The 20,237-nt window shown below is 36.4% G+C and overlaps 1 protein-coding gene across 1 annotated transcript in view; it reads right to left on the reverse strand.

Annotated features, from left to right (window-relative positions):
* CNGB3 (cyclic nucleotide gated channel subunit beta 3) overlaps window positions 1-20,237 on the reverse strand; it is a 150,126-nt gene that overhangs the window by 28,885 nt on the left and 101,004 nt on the right. The window contains exon 10 of the mRNA XM_032315994.1: window positions 1,881-1,964. Coding sequence (XP_032171885.1) covers window positions 1,881-1,964 — 84 coding nt within the window. The remainder of the gene's footprint in view (window positions 1-1,880; window positions 1,965-20,237) is intronic.

The raw sequence follows: 20,237 nt of genomic DNA on the forward strand, positions 1-20,237 counted from the left end.
TCTCTTCTATCAGGCCAGTGATTCTCAACTTTGGCTGCATTTTAGATAGTCTGGGAGCTTTAAAAAAAAATCTTGATATGTGAGCTCTACCTTAACCCACTGAATTGCTGGGGATGCAGTCCAGACTTCTAATTTCAGGTGATTCTGATGTACACTGTGAATTGAATACCCTTGAACTAGATTGTAAGCACCTGGAGGACAAGAACCATGTTTTTTTGCTCACTGCTGATTATACCCAGTACTCAACACAGTGTCTGGACATGGTACTCAAAAATATTGACTTTTAAAAATAAATAATACTAGAATGTTCTAACTTTGGACTTACTGTAGTTTTCTGAACTTCCTCTGCAGGGAGTTTCTCTCTGCCTTAGCTCATGCTAATTCTTTCCTCTATCTGAAATGCCAGGTTGTTCTTTTTCTTGGTTCATGTAAATTCATTTTTTTGACTCTTTTTCTTTTTTTAAAGTAGCCCTATGCCCAGCTCAATATGGGGCTTGAACCAACAAACTTGAGATCAACACCTCAGCTGAGATCAAGAGGTGGACATTGTTAACTGACTGAGCCACCCAAGTGATCCCATGTAAATTCATTCTTTAAGACTTGCCTTGAATATGATCTTCTCCAGGAAGTCTTGCTAGTACCCCAGTGGAAAAGTGTCCTTACTCTGTGTCCTTTAACAGTTTGGGTTTATGTCTACCATAGCACCTAACACATTATTCTGGAGTGATATAGGTGCTATTACTTGCTTGCGAACTCCCCAGGGTTTTGGATCATTTCTCATTCTTTAAATTGCTCATCTTCCTCTACTTTTTATTCTGATTATTATTTTTAAAAATTTTTTACTTTTATTTTTATGTAGATTTTATTTATTTGTCATAGAGAGAGAGAGGAACACAAACAGAGGGAGCAGCAGGCAGAGGGAGAAGCAGGCTCCCTGCTGAGCAAGGAGCCCAATGTTGGACTTGATCCCAGGACTCTGGGATCATGACCTGAGCTGAAGGCAGATGCATAACTGACTGAGCCAACCAGGCATCCCTTTTTATTCTGATTATTGACTTCACTACTGATTTAGTTTCCCAAGATATAAATCCCAAAGTCAGCATTCCTTCTCTCCTCCCTTAAGTTAGACATCAGAGATGTGCAAAAATGTTCACTGTAGAGTTATTTTATAATAGCAAACATTTGAAAATCGATTTATAGATTATAATATTATGCAGCTTTAAAAATAAGGTGGTATAAGATAACTGAATAGTAAATAAAATGTAATTATGACATAGTTATATGATAAAAAATAAATACAGTATGTCAGTTTTATAAAACAAGCTATCCATCAATCAGTATAAAAGATAGATTGCAATATATGAGTAGTGATTATTTCTGGGTGGTGGAATTTTTGTCTTTATGCTTTTTATGTGTTTTCCATTTTAAAAATAATGAGCATGTATTACTTTTGTAATCATAAAAATTACAGTAAAATTGGAAAGAATGTGGCATTAATTATCCACTAATTGGGTGAGCTAAATCGAGGTAACTGATAGCTTGCTGAAGATATAAAAAGGGCAGAACCACCTTTCACTTCTGTAACTTTTTTCTCCACTTTAAATATTTGGCATTAATGGGGTGTGATAATTGATGATTTACATTTATACAAAGCAACTTTTCAGACTTCCTACACTTATATCCTATAGGTAATGAAATCCATATTGTCTTGTTCCAGTTTGAACTTAGAGTAGATTATTCTTTTATAAAACTCTATGTCAATTATTTCTATACTATGGAATTCACCCTGGAAATTCTGTTTAAACTATGCTCTTGACCTATATCTGAACTTAAGTGTATTTATTTACTAGTTGTGCATTCAAAAGATAGCATGTACTCACCTTTTTGCAGACAAAGTCACCAGGTAAATAAACAATGGATTTCAATCTTAGCAACATGTCATAAATCATCTGTGTATCACAGCCCTAAAGAAAAAAAAATAACAAAGAGAAAAATAATTTTTATACAGCTACAAAGACAACATTCCAAATAATTTTAAAATGACACGAAAATAAGTAGTAATAAAAGTTGTCTGTGTTAATACTAAAATATTAATTGCCAATGGATATGGACTTGTTTTGACCCAAAATTTAGGAAGAAACCCAAAAAAACCTATAGTGTGAATGCAAGACTTTGGATCCTGGTCAGATTTTTTTTTTTTTTTAAGATCTTATTTATTTATTTATTAGAGAGAGAGAGACAGTGAGAGAGAGCATGAAGGGGGAAAAGGTCTGAGGGAGAAGCAGACTCCCCGTGGAGCTGGGAGCCTGATGTGGGACTTGATTCCAGGACTCTGGGATCATGACCTGAGCTAAAGGCAGTCGCTCAACCAACCAAGCCACCCAGGTGCTCCAGATTTGGGTTTTAATCCTGTCTCCACTACAGAACATTTTCTAATCTGTTAAGTGGGAGTTAAAAGAATACATTTCATAATGGTAAAAATTCTGCTCATGTAAAACTAAATATAATGTTTAATTAGTGATTGCTATTAATGCTTATGATAACACAATAGTGATAATAATTATTAGTATTAAGACTGACCTAGAGCAAAATAAAAATCTGAACATTTTTCTTTATCATAACATCTTTCATACAGTTGTTTGATATTATTATTTAACTTTCCAAACTTGTCTTTCTTTACCAACTTATTTATCTTCTTAAAGGCAGAGTAACTGTACATAATGGATATAACAGCAATATCTATTGAGTGAATGATGTTCATATCCACTTTAATAGTGTAAGAGACACATTTGATTTGTTAGAATATGCATGTATATTTGTGTTGTACACAAAGAATTATAATTTATCTCTATGATAGGCTAAAGAAAAATTGATAGATGCTTCAAAAATGTTACTTTATGTAGTGGTTTGGAATCTTTTGCTTTCACCAAATATTTTAATTTTTTTCTCTCAGAACTGCTAGCATGTAGCTGCTTTCCATTTGTGGTTGGTCCTTCCCATTCCTTAGGGGAATTATTATTTTGTGGAGAAGTAATCATAGTCAGGAGCAGAGGAAGGAGGAGGAGACGTGAGGGGTGTGCTCCCAATTTGTGGATTGGATAATCATTCTTTCGGCAGTCACCAGTTTTCCGTAATGATTTCAGTAGCAAACACTTGACCTAGATCCATCTGAAATTTAGACTTCAGGGTTGTTTGACTGATAAGGAACGTTAATAATTTATGATTGAAGTATCTTTATGTAGCCATTGGTAAGGAGCACTCAAATGAACTTAAAGTCAGAATTTTAAAAAATTTATGTGAGAAAATATAGCTTTTGGTTATCCAGGATAAGAAAAAAAAAAAAAAAAGGCCAAGGGTGACAGGAATACCTTCTTAATACAGCCCAACCAATATTGATGAAAGCCTGTTATAAGCAAGCCTTTGTACATGCCCTTGGAGCTATGAAAGATGAAAGAAAGTAAGGTAGTTGGGATGATATTTTAAGTAAACAGAAAAGCTGTAATTGATGGTAGAAGTGAATCATGTCATAAGACATTCCAGTTAAATATCCATAAAACTTTTAAGAGGTGGGGCAGTTACTACTTCCTGGGAGTGGGTACAGGAGAGAGGGGAAAGCATCAAGAATTTGCTCATGTGGATAACACAATTTGAGTTTGTTGAAGATGGTATGATTTGTATTTGCAAAAACACAGAAAGATCCTGTTAGGTGAAGGAAAATTTACCTTTTCTTTCCTTGTTATGTATTTGTTTTGTGCAAGGTATATAATTTTTATTTATATCTGTTTTATTCTTACTGTGTCTCATAGATTATCATATTTGCTAAAGAAAGTGACAAACATTAATTTCTTTCTAAAAATTGTGGTTAGTTTTTAGTAAAAGTTCTATAAATATATAGCTCATGTGCCTGATTTCTTTTTCTTTTCTTTTCTTTCTTTTTGATCTTATTTATTTATTTTAGAGACGGGGGAGAGAGAGATAGAGAGAGAGTGGGAATGAACAAGAAGACACCTGGGCTGAGGGCAGAGCTGGATTTGGGGCTTAGTCTCATGACCTTGAGATCATGATCCTAGCCAAAATCAGGAGTGGCATGCTTAACTGACTGAGCCACCCAGGCACCCCATCATGTAACTGATTTCTTTTCTTTTCTTTTTTTAAATTTAAATTCAATTAGCCAACTTATAGTACATTATTAGTTTCAGAATGTAGTGTTCAGTAATTTATGAGTTGTGTAAAACACCCATTGCTTATCACATCACGTGCCCTCCTTAATACCTGTCACCGAATTACCCCATCCCCCCACCCACCTCCTCTCCAGCAACCCTCAGTTTTTTTCCTGTAGTTAAGAGTCTCTCCTGGTTTTTCACCTTCTCTGATGACTTCCCATTCAGTTTTCCCTCCCTTCCCCTATGGTCCTCTGCCTTGTTTCTAATATTTCATATATGAGTAAAATCATATGATAATTGTCTTTCTCTGACTGACAAATTTTGCTCAGCATAATAACCTCCAGTTCCATCCACGTTGATGTAAATGGTAAATGTTCCCTCTTTCTGATGGCTAATATTCCAGTGCCTGATTTCTCTTAAAGCTGTAACTGGTTTGGAGTAATTTCATTTTGGAAATGGGTGTTCTGGTCACTCAGAACTCTTAGAAAAAACACAAACAAACTTTGGATTTATCATAGGATCTCCTTCACTAAAGCAAGTTCATGTTCTTGATTTTTTAGAGAAAATTCATTAGAAATATACTTGGAAGTTCTTAAGCATAAACACATTTGAAATATCACTGCGATGAAACTAACTCTCAATCACTCATATCCATGGAGAAGAATAACACTGTAAATAATCAGAAACAGAAGACTGAAAAAACCTACTTACATTTGTGCAATTTGATTTTTTTGGCATTAATTTTTACAATCCTAGTTATAATTTGTAGGCTGAAATAAACTTTTCATTCTTTGAACAATTCCTATCGCAATGAACTTTGATGAAAATTCCCAACTGTATTAAATTGTACTCATAGGAGTTATTAATGATTTTAAATGTTTTCCTATGAGCATAATTCTTGTTCTGTAAATACACAGAGATGTGTGTGGCAGTACTGTTTTTAGTACTGAAAAAATTGGAAACAACATAATGTCAATCTGTGGACAGATAAAAATGTTGAATAATTATAGGTTGGAATACCATAGAGTGGTTAAAATAAATAAATCAGACCTTTCTTTGTATATAGATATGATTGAACTCGACAAAATATTGAGCTGCACACAAAAGCAAGATGTAGCATACAATCAATATGACTCTAGCTATGAAAACACTACACAAAATAGTCATTGATGTTTGTATAGATATAAAGTAAAATTATAAAACTGAGGACTGGAAGGATACCCTTGAAGTCATCTTAGTGGTCCCTTCTGGGGAAGGTGGGAGACTAGAACCGGAGAGAAGAACTGATGAGATGTCAGCTTGACTTTTATTAATTTTAATGAAAATGAAGTAAAACACATATCTCAAGATCGTTTGTAGGAACAGATGCCATTTGAGGAAGAACACATTTCATCTTTTCTCTTCTACCTTCAGGTTAGCTCACTGGCAGAAAGCACTAATAAAGGAAACCCAATCCATGGAAGTGTTAGACCAAACTAGGAGAGGAGCCCTAAAATAGATAAGCAAACAATGATTGCTTTCCTCAGTAGAAATGTGCAAGTGCCTACATGAATAACTTTTAGCTTATAGCTTGAATTTCCTCAGAGAAAAACATCTGAACTGTTATAAATATGAATTTTTATTAACACATTTGCATAGAGTGTGTATCAATTTATGTAAATGGCACATAGCAGCTGAATGTAATAAAAACTTACAGTTTAAGTTTTACCAATTAAGTGATTCTGTCCCCTAATTGTTTTATGGACAGGTGCCATTGGCCTTGGGGCAGCTGTGATGGAGAACTAGGTCCTTCTCATCTGTACTTAGGCTTACTGAATGCTGTTTGCCTTATAAAGTTGTTATAGTTTGTGTCTGACAACAATTATCTCCACCCCCTACCCCTCAGAAATGATTATTTTATTGAGATACACTTTGTTCCACTATTGTGTGATTAAAAAGAATTACATCCCAGGGCTAGTGTTTTTACTTTGTAATGCAGCTCCATTTCTTTTATAGAGGCCATTAGGAAATTTTCTGATTTATACTAGGTCAGAGCTCAGTCACTGTTTCATAAATGTCCTTTTTAAAAATAAAGTGAGAGTACCTGCTCCAGTATCAACATTAACATTATATTAATAATATTTGTATTAATTTTGCTATTTTCTTATCTTTACCTGTTTTATTCTTTCAACCTTCCTGTGATGCCTGGCATTAATTAATATATTATCACTCCTGGTTTTTAGATGAGGGAATGGAAGCTCAGGAGGTCAATTGACTACTTCCCTAAAGTCACACATGCAATAGATGTCAGAGAAAGGAAATCACCAAAGTGTATGTGTTGTTGTTGTCTTCTAAATCTACATTTGGAGCAACTGAGGGTAAGATCTATGTATTATTCACTTCTGTACCCTCAATGTCTCACCAGTGTTTGGGGCATGCTAGGCACTAGGTAAATATGTGGTGATGTATAAAATGAAGTTGTTAGATATTATTCCGTTTTCAACAATGGGAAATTCAGTGCTATATAAATGTATATTACAGATTTGAATAAAGATTCTGGTGATTTGAAAAGAAATAGAGAAATTTTATTTTTATTTTATTATTATTTTTAGAGATTTATTTATTCATTTTAGAGAGAAAGAGAGTGCATGAGAGCTGGGGGAGTGGCAGAGAGAGAGAATCCCAAGCAGACTCCTTCCTGAGTGCAGACCCCTAATGTGGGGGCTGGCGGGGCCTCCATTCCACAGCCCATGAGATCATGACCTGAGCCAAAACCAAGAGTCAGAAGCTCAGCCAACTGAGCCATCCATGTACCCCTCTATTTTTACTTAATTCAAAACATAGCATATAAATTAGATGGTGCTTCCTGTACTTAGAAAGTTCTTTTAATAAGGCTAAGCTCTGACTACAACTGAAAAACAGGTAAAATTTATTTTTGGAATGACTACCTTCTCAGTCCTGTAGGATTTCTCCAGTTCTATGTTTATTTCTGCTTAAATTTTTTGAAACAGAACTTAAGATAGTCCCGGTAACTTATAATTCACTGTGACTTCGGGTGTCCCTCAAGTATAAACGATAGTCTTCAGGGATTTTCCCAACTTACCCTTACTTATTATAAAAGGAAGTGTCTTATCCCATCTTAAACTCCATTCCTATTAAGGAAGTGATGGGTAATATGTGTAGAACAGAGAATTCTGAATCCAGTTGCCCATGCCACTGACTTTCCAGTCACGGTAGCTATTGGGAACAGCAAAGTCAAATGTGATAAATAATTTGCACATTACTATGCCATAACTTATTGAGTTCTAAGTGATGTTGGGCCCAAGTCTAGGCTCAATATTTGCAAACACTAGTAAAAGTCTTTCCCATCAAGATTTCCTTGAGAACTGACAATAATTCTATTTTTCTGTGAGCTTCAGTATCACACAGTCGAAGTGGGAAGTCACAACCTTGTGGATGAATCTAATCCATCTTGAAAATAGGTTTGAGCGGAGCCACATGAAGGACCTGATTTTACCAGTGTAGAAACTCCCATGTGATTGAACCAGTTTCATCTTCCAGTTAGTAATATGGTAATAATAAATACAGAATTTATTATGTGGCAGGTGTTGATATAAACACTTTATATGTTTTGAGTCACATAATCATCACACAACCAAACTAAATATTATTATTTGGAATTTCTCTGCCTTTTTGGGAGGCACTGGAGAGCAGAGACTCTGTGGGTGTTGTATCTGGAGTGCCTCATGCTTTAGACAGAGTAACTGTTCAGGGCGTGTCATTGAATGGAGTTCATCTGGATCATAAACTCATTGTTCAAAATACTTTAAAATCTCTAGCAACAGTGTCTTATTACTGATACCACCAGGGTAAAAATAAAGTTAATAAAAATGAAATGTAGTTAAGTCTTACTGTAATGCTCTGATTTAAAACCCTTCAGAGAAAATATGTGATGGCACATCTGATTAGGGTGTTACTACTGGGGGATTGTGTGTGACTAGTAGAAATAATTACGTCATTTCCATTCCATTCCTGACTCAGTCTGTCACTCACATAGTTTGTCACCCCCACCCTGCCTCTTTCCTACCACTGAAGTCAAAACCTTTCCAGGCTTCATTTGCCACATAATCACAATGAGTCACAGGTCCCAGTGAGGTGTCCTGTTTTGGATCTGTTCTGAATTTTTACTAGAGCAGCAAATAGTGAGAAACATTGTGCTTTCCTTGGCAGTCTGGTGGTGCCTACATTCTTATTTTGGTATCTTTAGATCTCTGATTTCCTACTGTTAAGCTTTTTTTGTTTTTAAAGGATGAGATTTAAGATTCTGGCCACTAGGTGGCGGAATAGAACTTTTATTAAATTCTCTCCCATTTCTGGCAATTTAGGTGTAGAGGCAAAATGCGATTTCCCTAGCACTTGATTTGATAAACGATATTTAAAAATCGAAATCAAAATAATAGATCATCAGAAAGTAGAGAAAGCTTCCCAGCTTTATAGAAATGAATTGTTCCTTATTAGCTTAATACTTGTGCTTGGGCTGTAACAACATGCAGTTTGCAAGGAAGAGAGCCATTTTTTGTGGAAAATTTTTAAAAAAATGTTATAATATAACTATTCATCTTGAAGCTCTTTGGAAGCTCTGATAACCCCATGTAGAAGCAGCAAATCTTACTAATTAACCACAATTTATTGAAGCAAAGTTTTAGTAAAATCCTATGATTCTACTTGCTTTGACAGAGAAAAAAAACAACACCACATGAGATTGAGGGTCTTTTCTTAGTAAGAAAGTAGCAAAGTGTGTGTGAATTTAGGTTTCTGGGAGTGAAACTGATGTGCTAGTACTAATTCTATGAAAATTGTTAAAGAATGGCCTTGAGCTAACATTGTTTTTTTGACCCTAGGAAAACTTTTCTGGTTCCTCAACATCTTATCATTTATCCAGATAGGACTGGTGGGGAACTGAAAAATAGCACTGTAGAGTGGTTAAGTTCATAGACTGTGGTGTAAGAAAAGCCTGTGCTCAAACCCTGTCCCACTGCTTTGAGATCTATGGCCTCAGTCAGGTAAGTAGTTCTCACTTTGTGTAAAATGGGGATACTAATAAAACTTTTGTTAGAGGTTTGGTGTGAGAATTAATTGAGAGAATGTATTGAAGCAGATAATACAGTGTAGTACATAGTGAGAATAATAATAAACAGCAGCTATTATTATTTTTGAGAAGATGCATGTATTGATTTTCAAATTTGGCATTATCAATCGCTTGGTTTCTTAATTTTGACTTAATTATATTCCCTACAGCTCTGACAGTGCTTGGGGGCTGTGATGGTTAATTTTGTGTCAACTTGGCTAGGCTACAGCCTTCTTAGATATTTAGCCAAACATAAGTCTAAATGTTACTGTGAAAGTATTTTTTAGATGAGGTTAATATTTAAGTTATTATACTTTGAGTAAAGTGTGGAAACACTCCATTATGTGGGTGGGCCTTATTAAAACAGTTGAAGGCCTGAAGAGGAAAAAAAAAACCCAGAAGTTCTCTAAGGAAGAAAGAATTGTTTGCACACTGCCTTTGGATTTGAGCTGCAACATTAACTCTTCTTAGGGTTGCCAGCCTGCAGGCTTGCCCTGCAGGTTTTGAACTTACCAGCTCTGATAATTATATTAGCCAATTTCTTAAAACAAATATTTCTTTCTCTCTATATATGTGCCTATCTTATTGGTTGGTTCTATTTCTCCGGAATATCCTGACTAACATAGAAGTCATGTAAGAATTGGGTATAACGGGGTGCCTGGGTGGCTCAGTGGGTTAAAGCCTCTACCTTCGGCTCAGGTCATGATCCCAGGTCCTGCGATCAAGCCCCGCATCAGGGTCTCTGCTCGATGGGGAACCTGCTTCCTCCTTCCTCTCTCTGCCTACTTGTGATCTCTGTCTGTCAAATAAATAAATAAAACCTTAAAAAAAAAAAAAGAATTGGCTATAACAAGGTTTATAGTGATACTATTAGGATTGAAGGATCAAGTATAGTGTGGACAACTTTCATGGGACATTGTTCATATTATAGTTTATGACATTCCAGCATTGTATTACTTTTGCTAAAACATTACAATAGTCACTGCTCCACTAATATATAAACAAACTTCTCAAGGCTAAAAGGAAAGGAATATAAGCACAGTGTGATTTTTGCAGTTTTATTTTATTTAAAAATATTTTTCTTATTTATTTATTAGAGAGAGAGAGAGCATGAGAGGAGAGAGGTCAGTGGGAGAAGCAGACTCCCTGCTGGGCAGGGAGCCCAATGTGGGATTCGATCCAGGGACTCTAGGATCATGACCTGAGCTGAAGGCAGTGGCCTAACCGACTGAACCACCCAGGTGCCCCTATTTTTAAAATTTTTAATAAATATTTATTCATTTATTTTTGAGAGAGAGAGAGAGAGAGAGTGTGTGTGTGTGTGTGTGTGTGTGTGCGGGGGCAGAGGGAGACGGGGGGAGAATCTCAAGCAGCTTCCCTGCTGAGCATGGAGCTCAACTGAGGACTTGATCCCATGACCCATGAGATCATGACCTCAGCAGAAACCAAGAGTTGGACGCTCAATTGCTCAACTAGCTGAGTCACCCAGGCATTCCCTCTCCTTTTTTTTTTCTTTTTTAAGATGTGTTTATTTATTTTTAAAGAGAGAGCATTGCAGTTTAAACAAAATTTAAATATAATACAAAATTAAAGGAACAGATATAGGTCTTTTGAAAAAACGAAGCAAGGTTATTTAACATAGAATCATTCTCTGGTCCTGCACTGCAAATAAATTCTACTACGTCTGTATCCATTCTAAAATTTATAAAATGGAGAAAAGTCCTTGTGAAATTTTTGACTGAAGACCTAAGCTACAAACCTACAATATTCCTTAGGACATCTTAAAATAAATCTTTGTAAGTTAAATGATTTTCAAGTACCTTTTATTTCCCTTAATTTTGAACATTGGGAAGGCACAAAACATGCTTGTCAGCCTCCAATCATGGCACCAGATTTCTGTTTTTGTTTTTGTTTTTTGTCCTCTGTCTCTTCCCCTCTCTCTTCCTGTCTGCCTGCCTTTTAAAGATATGGAAGATTCATTTTCAGGAAGAATTCAAGATATGGATGTTTTTGACAGTTGACAGTCATGCTTTGTTACCCTTGGATGTTTTGATCTATTCATTGTAGTTCCATTTCTTGTCTTTGTAAAACTGAAATCTACACTGTGAATTTCCTCCTTTCCAGCTTCCTTTGCTTATAGAATTGGGCCCACACTACAGGGCCTGGCTTCAACTGATCTTTCTAGATTTGTCTGTGGTTATCACCCTATGCTCTGGTCATAAAGAACATTCATCCTATGAACAGGTTATAATTTCCCACACTTGTAATAATAAGTCATATGAGGGATCCTGGCCAGGAACCTCTACCTTCTCACTCTGTAGGCTCCTAAGCATCCTCTGGGCATATATACTTCAAATGTTCTCTCCATTGTGCATTCAGTCTGAGTGCATAGGTGACAATCCGTGAATGTAACTGATTCAGAAGCAACACAAGAGTTAATTTGGTATAATTTATGAGGTAGGAGTGTAGGATCACTATTCAGCCTATTTTCTCCTTAAAAAAAATAACAAATTTGTATAATCTACTAAGACTGCCTTTGCAAAAATAAAATTAGAAAGATTCCACACCTACTTATTTTCTACTTCATTTAGCTTTAGAAAAAGATAACTTTAAAAAAAATTTAATAGAAATATAGAGTGGATGAAAGGAGGAGCAAGATGGCAGAGGAGTAAGAGACTGAAATATCATCAGGTCCCAGAAATTCATCTAGATAGTTATCAAACCATTCTGAACACCTACAAACTCAACAGGAGATAGAAGAGAAGAGGAACAGCAATTCTAGGAACAGAAAATCGACCACTTTCTGGTAGGTAGGACATGCAGAGAAGTGAATCTGAAACAATGGGAAGATAGACCACAAGGGAAGGGGACAGCTCCTGGGCAAGTGAGAGAGAGCAGCAGAGCACAAAATCGGAACTTTTAGAAGTCTGCTCCACTGAGGGACGTCACTCCAGAGGCTAAATGGGGTGTGACCCTGGGGTTGTCTCAAGACCCACAGGGTCACAAAAAGACCAGGGAGGCCTGAGTGTGGCAGAGCTCCCACGTATTGGAGGGGAGAAGCTGGCTGCAGAGATGGAGCAAGAACTGGGCTCTCATCTTGGGATTACCTTAAACGGTGATCCAAGGCACAGTTGAACCACTGCTCTTTGAGCAGGGACCCCACAAGTGGCAGAGCTAGGGAGACCCCCTCCTATCTTCTCTGGGAGGAGCAGCACGGGAGTGTGTGGCAGGAATCTGCTGACTTTGGAGACTCCAAACAGGGCCGTGCACCAAATATAGAAACACTAGGTCACAGGCTGGGTGAGCTCAGAGTGCAGCCAGAGACCAGGCATATGGGAGGGATTGACTGCTTATCTCTGAGGGTACAGTGAAGAGTGGGGCCCTGAGCTCTTGGCTCCTATGGGGCCTGGAGATTTGGAGGCTGCCATTAACATTCCCGTCCTCCAAAGCTCTATGGAAAGTGTTCAGGGAACAAAAGCTACTGAGAACGAACCCAAGCAGAATAGTTAGCCTGGCCCCTGGCAAGGGCAGTGCACTTCCGCCTCAGACAAAGACATTTGAGAATCACTGCAACAGACCTCTCCCCCAGAAAATCAGCAAGAACATCCAGCCAAAACCAAGTTCACTGATCAATGAGAACTGTGGAATGCCAGAGCTAGGAGAAAGAACCACATAGAATTCATGGCTTTTCCCCCCTATGATCCTTTAGTCTTATAAAGTTAAATTTTTTTTTAGTTTTATTTTTTTCTTATCCTAATTTAAAAATAATTCCCCTCTTTTCTATTTTAATGTTTTTTTTAACTCTTTTATCTTATCAATACATTTTAAAAAATGTTTTCAAATTTTCATTGGTATAGTCATATCCTTTCATTGTATTTAGCCTTATTTTTTGTATACATACAGGTTTTGTTTTTTTTCCTTTATAATTTTGGGATACAGTTTCTTCTAATAGATCAAAAGATACCCTAAATCTAGCACATGGCTTTGTTCTAGTCTCCAGCCTGATCACATTCTTTCCTCTTCTTTTTTAATTTTCTTTTTCAACCTTATCTTATTAATTCCTTTTTAAGAATCTTTTTTGATTTTTATCTTTACAGTCATATTCCATCTCTTCATCGTATTTACCCTTGTTTTTGTATATATATGTTTTTCCTTCTTTAAAATTTTGGGAAGTAGTTTCTTCTAATAGACCAAAATACAGTCAAAATCAAGTGTGTGGATCTGATCTATTCACCAGTCTAATATATATATATATATGTTTTTTTTTTTTTTCTTCCTCGTTCTTCTCCTCCCAGTTTCAGGGGCCTTCTGATTTGGTTAGTGTATATTTTCTGGGGTTGTTGATACCCTTTTAGTATTTTGTTCTCTCATTCATCTATTCTTATCTGGATAAAATGACAAGGCAGAAAAACTCACCACAAAAAAAGAACAAGAGACAGCACTACAGCTAGGGACCTAATCAATATGAACATTAGTAATATGTCAGAACTAGAGTTCAGAATGACAATTACCAAGGTGCTAGCTGGGCTCAAAAAAACCATGGATAATATTAAAGAATCCCTTTCTGGAGAAATAAAAGAACTAAAATCTAACCAAGTTGAAATAAAAAAAGCTATTAATGAGGTGCAATAAAAAATGGAGGCTCTTACTGCTAGGATAAATGAGGCAGAAGAAAGAATTAGCGATATAGAAGACCAAATGACAGAGAATAAAGAAACTGAGAAAAAGAGAGATAAACAAGTACTGGACCAAGGGGGGAGCATTCGAGAGATAAGTGATATCATAAGATGAAACAGTATTAGAATAATTGGGCTCCCAGAAGAAGAAGAAAGAGAGATAGGGGAAGAAGGTATATTGGTGCAAATTATAGTAGAGAATTTCCCTAATTTGGCAAAGGGACAAGAATAAAAATCCAGGAAGCACAAAGAAGCCCCCTCAAAATCAATAAAAATAAGTCCACACCCCACCATCTAATAGTATAACTTACAAGTCTTAGTGACAAAGAGAAAATCCTGAAAATAGCTTGGGACAAGAGGTCTGTAACATACAATGGTAGAAATATTAGACTGTCACCAGACCTATTCACAGAGATCTGGAAGGCCAGAAGGGACTGGCATGGTATATTCAGAGCACTAAATGAGATAAATATGCAGTCAAGAATACTATATCCAGCTAGGCTGTCACTGAAAATAAAAGGAGAGATAAAAAGCTTCCAGGACAAATGAAAACTGAAAGAATTTGCAAACACCAAACCAGCCCTACAGGAAATACTGAAAGAGGTCCTCTAAACAAAGACAGCCTAAAACTAACAAACCAGAACAGAACGGATATACAGTAACAGTCACCTTACAGGCAATATGGTAGCACTAAATTCATATCTTTCAATAGTTACCCTGAATATAAATGGGCTAAATGCCCTAATAAAAAAACACAGGGTATCAGAATGGATTTAAAAAAAAAAAAAAAAACACAAAAAACAAGACCCATTGATATGTTGTCTACAAGAAACTCATTTTAGACCCAAAGACACCTCCAGATTTAAAGTGAGGGGGTAGAAAATTATTTACCATGCTAATGGACATCAAAAGAAAGCTGGGGTGGCAATCCTTACATCAGATAAGTTAGGTTTTAAGCCAAAGACTATAATAAGAGATGAGGAAGGACACTAAATTGTTCGATCCTCTTGTTGAACAGACCCTTTAAATACTTAATACTTGATACTTTAAATATCTATGACCCTAACATGGGAGCAGCCAATTATATAAACCAGCTAATCACAAAATCAAAGAAACACATCAACAATACTACAGTAATAGTAGGGGACTTTAACACCCCCCTTACTGAAATGGACAGATCATCTAAGAAAAGATCAACAAGGAAATAAAGGCCTTAAATAACACACTGGATCAGATGGACATCACAGATATATTTAGAACATTCCATCCCAAAGCAACAGAGTACACATTCTTCTCTAGTGTACATGGAGGATTCTCCAGAATATATCACATCCTGGGTCACAAATCAGGTCTCAACTTGTACCAAAAAATTGGGATCATTCTCTGCATATTTTCAGACCACAATGCTCTGAAACTAGAACTCAATCATAAGAGGAAAGATGGAAAGAACTCAAATACATGGAGGCTAAAGAGCATCCTACTAAAGAATGAATGAGTGAACCAGGAAATAAAAGAAGAATTTAAAAAAAATTCATGGAAACAAATGAAAATGAAAACACAACTGTTCAAAATATTTGGGTCACAGCAAAGGCAGTTCTGAGAGGAAGGTAAATAGCAATACAAGCCTTTCTCAAGAAACAAGAAAGGTCTCAAGTACACAACCTAACCCTACACCTAAAGGAGCTGGAGAAAGAACAGCAAAGAAAGCCTAAACCCAGAAGGAGAAAAGAAATAATAAAGATCAGAGCATAAATCAGTGATATAGAATCCAAAGAATCAGTAGAACAAATCAATGAATCTAGGAGCTGGTTCTTTGAAAGAATTAATGAGATTGATAAACCCCTAGCCAGATTTATCAAAAAGAAAAGAGAAAAGACCTAAATAAATAAAATCATGAATGAAAGAAGAGAGATTACAACCAACATCAAAGAAATACAATTATAAGAACATATTATGAGCAACTATACGTTAGCAAGTTTGACAATCTGGAAGAAATAGATGCATTCCTAGAGACATATAAACTACCACAACTGAACCAGGAAGAAATAGAAAACCTGAACAGACTCATAACCAGTAAGATTGAAGCAGTCATCAAAAATCTCCCAACAAACAAGAGCCTGGGGCCAGACGGCATCCCAGGGGAATTCTACCAAACATTTAAAGAAGAATTAACACGTATTCTCCTGGAACTGCTCCAAAAAATAGAAATGGAAGAAAAACTTCCAAACTCATTTTATGAGGCCAGCATTACCTTGATTCCAAAACCAGACAAAGACCCCATCAAAAAAGAGAATTGCAGACCAATATCCTTGATGAACAAAGATGCGAAAATTCTCACCAAAATACTGGCCAATAAGGATCCAACAGTACATTAAAAGATTATTCACCACGACCAAGTGGGATTTATTCCAGGGCTGCAAGTTTGGTTCAACATCCACAAATCAATCAGTGTGATACAATACATTAACAAAAGAAAGAACAAGAACCATCTGATATTCTCAATAGATGCTGAAAAAGCATTTGACAAAGTACAGCATCCTTTCTTGATCAAAACTCTTCACAGTGTGGGCCTTGAGGGTACATACCTCAATATCATCAAAGCCATCTATGAAAAACCCACAGCAAATATCATTCCAATGGGGAAAAACTGACAGCTTTTCTCCTAAGGTCAGGAACACGGCAGGGAGATACTGGACAGTATCTCCACTGTTATTCAACATTACTAGGAGTCCTAGCCTCAGCAATCAGACAACAAAAAGAAATAAAAGGCACTGGAATCAGCAAAGAAGAAGTCAGACTCTCACTCTTTGTAGATGAGAAGATATTTTATGTGGAAAACCCAAAAAGACTCAAAACCCAAAAGACTCCATTCCAAATCTGCTAGAACTTGTATAGGAATTCAGTAAAGTGTCAGGATATAGAATCAATGCACAGAATCAGTTGCATTTCTATACAGCAACAGCAAGACAGAAGAAAGAGAAATGAAGGAGTCGATCCTATTTAAAATTACATCCCCAACCATAAGATACCTAGGAATAAACTTAACCACAGAGGCAAAGAATCTGTACTCAGGAAACTATAAAGTACTCATGAAAGAAATTGAGGAAGACACAAAGGAATAGAAAAACGTTCCATGCTCATGGATTGGAAGAACAAATATTCTGAAAATGTCTATGGTACCTAAAGCAATCTATACATTTAATACAATCCCTATCAAAATACCATCAAATTTTTTCAAAAAAATGGAACAAATAATCCTAAAACTTATACGCAACCAGAAAAGGCCCTGAATAGCCAGAGGAATGTTGAAAATAAAAGCCAAAGTTGGTGGCATCACAATTCCTGATTTCAAGCGGTATTACAAAGCTGTCATCATCAAGACGGTATGGTTCTGGCACAAAAACAGACACACAGATCAATGGAACAGAATAGAGACCCCAGAAATGGACCTTCAACTCTATGGTCAACTAGTCTTTAACAAAGCAGGAAAAACTGTCCAATGGTAAAGACAGTCTTTTCAACAAGTGGTGTTGGGAAAATTGGACAGCCACATGCAGAAGAATGAAACTGGGCCATTTCCTTAGACCACAGACAAAAATAGACTCAAAATAGATGAAAGACCTCAATGTGAGAAGAAATAAAAACCAAAATCCTTGAGGAGAACACAGGCAGCAACCTCTTCCACCTCAGCCACAGCAACTTCTTCCTAGAAACATCACCAAAGGCAAGGGAAGCAAGAACAAAAATGAACTACTGAGACTTAATCAAGATCAAAAGCTTTTGCACAGCAAAGGATACAGTCAACAAAACCAAAGACAACTGACAGAATGGGAAAAGATATTCGCAAATGACATATCAGATAAAGAGCTAGTATTCAAAACCTATAAAGAACTTATTAAACTCAACATCCAAAGAACATATAATCCAATCAAGAAATGGGCAGAGGACACAAACAGACATCCAATGGCTCACAGACACATGAAAAAGTGCTCAACATTACTCGGCATCAGAGAAATACAAATCAAAACCATGATGAGATACCACCTCACGCCAGTCAGAATGGCTAAAATTAACAAGTTAGGAAATGACAGATGTTGGTAAGGATGCAGACAAAGGGGAAATCTCCTACACTGCTAGTGGGAATGCAAGCTGGTGCAGCCACTCTGGAAAACAGTATGGAGTTTCCTCAAAAAGTTGAAAATAGAGCTACCCTATGACCCAGCAATGGCACTACTGGGTACTTACCCCAAATATACAAATGTAGTGATCCAAAGGGGCACGTGCACCCAAATGTTTACAGCGGTAATGTCTACAGTAGCCAAACTATGGAAAGAAACTAGATGTCCATCAACAGATGAATATCCATAGGGATGGGTTGGCTGGGTTATGGACATTGGGGAGGTTATGTGCTATGGTGAGCCTGTGAAATGTGTAAGCCTGATGATTCACAGACCTTTACACCAGGACAAATAATACATTATATGTTAATGAAAAAAATAGAAATATAAATGGAAATGGGTTTTTTCTGGAAGAAAATGTATTTTTAATGGAAATGTCAGAAAAGAATGAATCTGTTTATGACTAACATCAAGATGTGAAGATTTAACCTTTTTTCCTCAATCAGATGTTGCTGATTTTATGGATTTAAAGAAATATATGTAAAAACAAAGGAAAATACTCTGATATTAGAAACTGATAACTTCCCAAATTAGAGATAATCCCATAGAAGTCATTGGTATATAACTTAATGGTTTTTTTTTTTAAGAGAGCCAATTGTTGTTACCTATTCTTAGTTAAGTTAGTCATCAAAGTATAGAGAGTGTTATAACATTTTTAAAATACTGCGAAAATAATTTAGCTTTGTGGCTTTCACACCTCACTAGAAGCAATCATTGATTTGGTTTGTATTATCATAAAACAATGTTATTTATAAGATCCTCCTTTTACAAGGGTGCCTGGCTGGTTCAGTCAGTTAAGCTAAACATCTGCCTTTGGGTCAATCATGATCCCCGCGTCCTGGCAGGGAGTCTGAGCCCTGGAGTCTTGCATTGGGCTCTTTGCTCAGTGTGGAGCCTGATTTTCCCTCTGCTCAGCCCCTTCCCCGTTCCTGCTCCTTCTCACTCACAATCTCTCAAAAATAAATAAATAAAATCTTAAAAAAAAATAAAATCTTAAAAAAATTATTCTTTTACTATTTCCTTGGTCCACTATTCAGCTCCTACCTCTTATTCCCTTGGTTTATCTACCTTGCAAAAATTCTTACAACTGGTTATTTGCAATGTGATATGTTGCTGAAATAAGCAAGAAAACCAAATTTATGTTAAAAATTTGGGACATTGCAAACATAACTCTGTTGATTCATACAGAGTTTGAGGTGAGCAAAAATATCCAAGTGTAAAAAATTTGTTATAAAACTGACTGTGGCTCTTTTTATATTTGTAATATTTCAATTTTAGGCATAAATTTGGAACTTTTATGTTGTTGAAATTAATGTTGACTTTGCTTATTGTTTAAAATATTCAATTATTTTTTAAGTTTTGTAATCTAACACATTTTAAACTGTTCCTTTTTACTTTGTGTCATCTGCCTATTTGAAAATCACATGGTTCATATCTTCATCAAAATCTGGTTAGGGGTGCCTGGGTGGCTCAGTCGGTTGAGTGGTTGCCTTCAGCTCAGGTGTTGATCCCAGGGTCCTGGGATGGAGCCCTGCATTGGGCTCCCTGCTCAGCAGAGAGCCTGCTTCTCTCTCTCCCTCTGCCTGCTGCTCTGCATACTTGTGCTCTCTCTCTCTCTGTCGAATAAAGAAATAAAATCTTAAAAAGAAAATCTGGTTATATCAAGAAAAGAGTCATAGAATACTGACCTAACACTGGTATCCTATGGAGCCAGGGGTGAACCTAACACTGAAAGGGACTCTGCCCAACCATTTTACCATACAGCTTCTGCTTCTTCATACTGTCCCCAGTGGTGTTGATTATGTATTTTCAAGACATAGATTTCTGTCTGGATTACATCTTTTTTGCTGCCTTCACTTTCATCTTAGAGGATCACATCTAGTCTCATGGCTTAAAATATATCAATGTGTTAATATGCCCAAATTTATTACTCCAGCTTGGACATCTCCTCTGAACTTAGATTTATTCATCAAACTGCCTACATGACATTTCATCTGGAGGTCTAACTCCCACTTCAAATGAACATATCCCCAAATAGTCTGTTTCTCTCCCCCTCACCCTAAACTTAAAGACTTCTTATTTTGCAAATGGTATCTTTGTTCTTCCTGTTCCT

This window comes from Mustela erminea, chromosome 16, assembly GCF_009829155.1.
Source record: "Mustela erminea isolate mMusErm1 chromosome 16, mMusErm1.Pri, whole genome shotgun sequence".
NCBI classification, from domain to species: domain Eukaryota; kingdom Metazoa; phylum Chordata; class Mammalia; order Carnivora; family Mustelidae; genus Mustela; species Mustela erminea.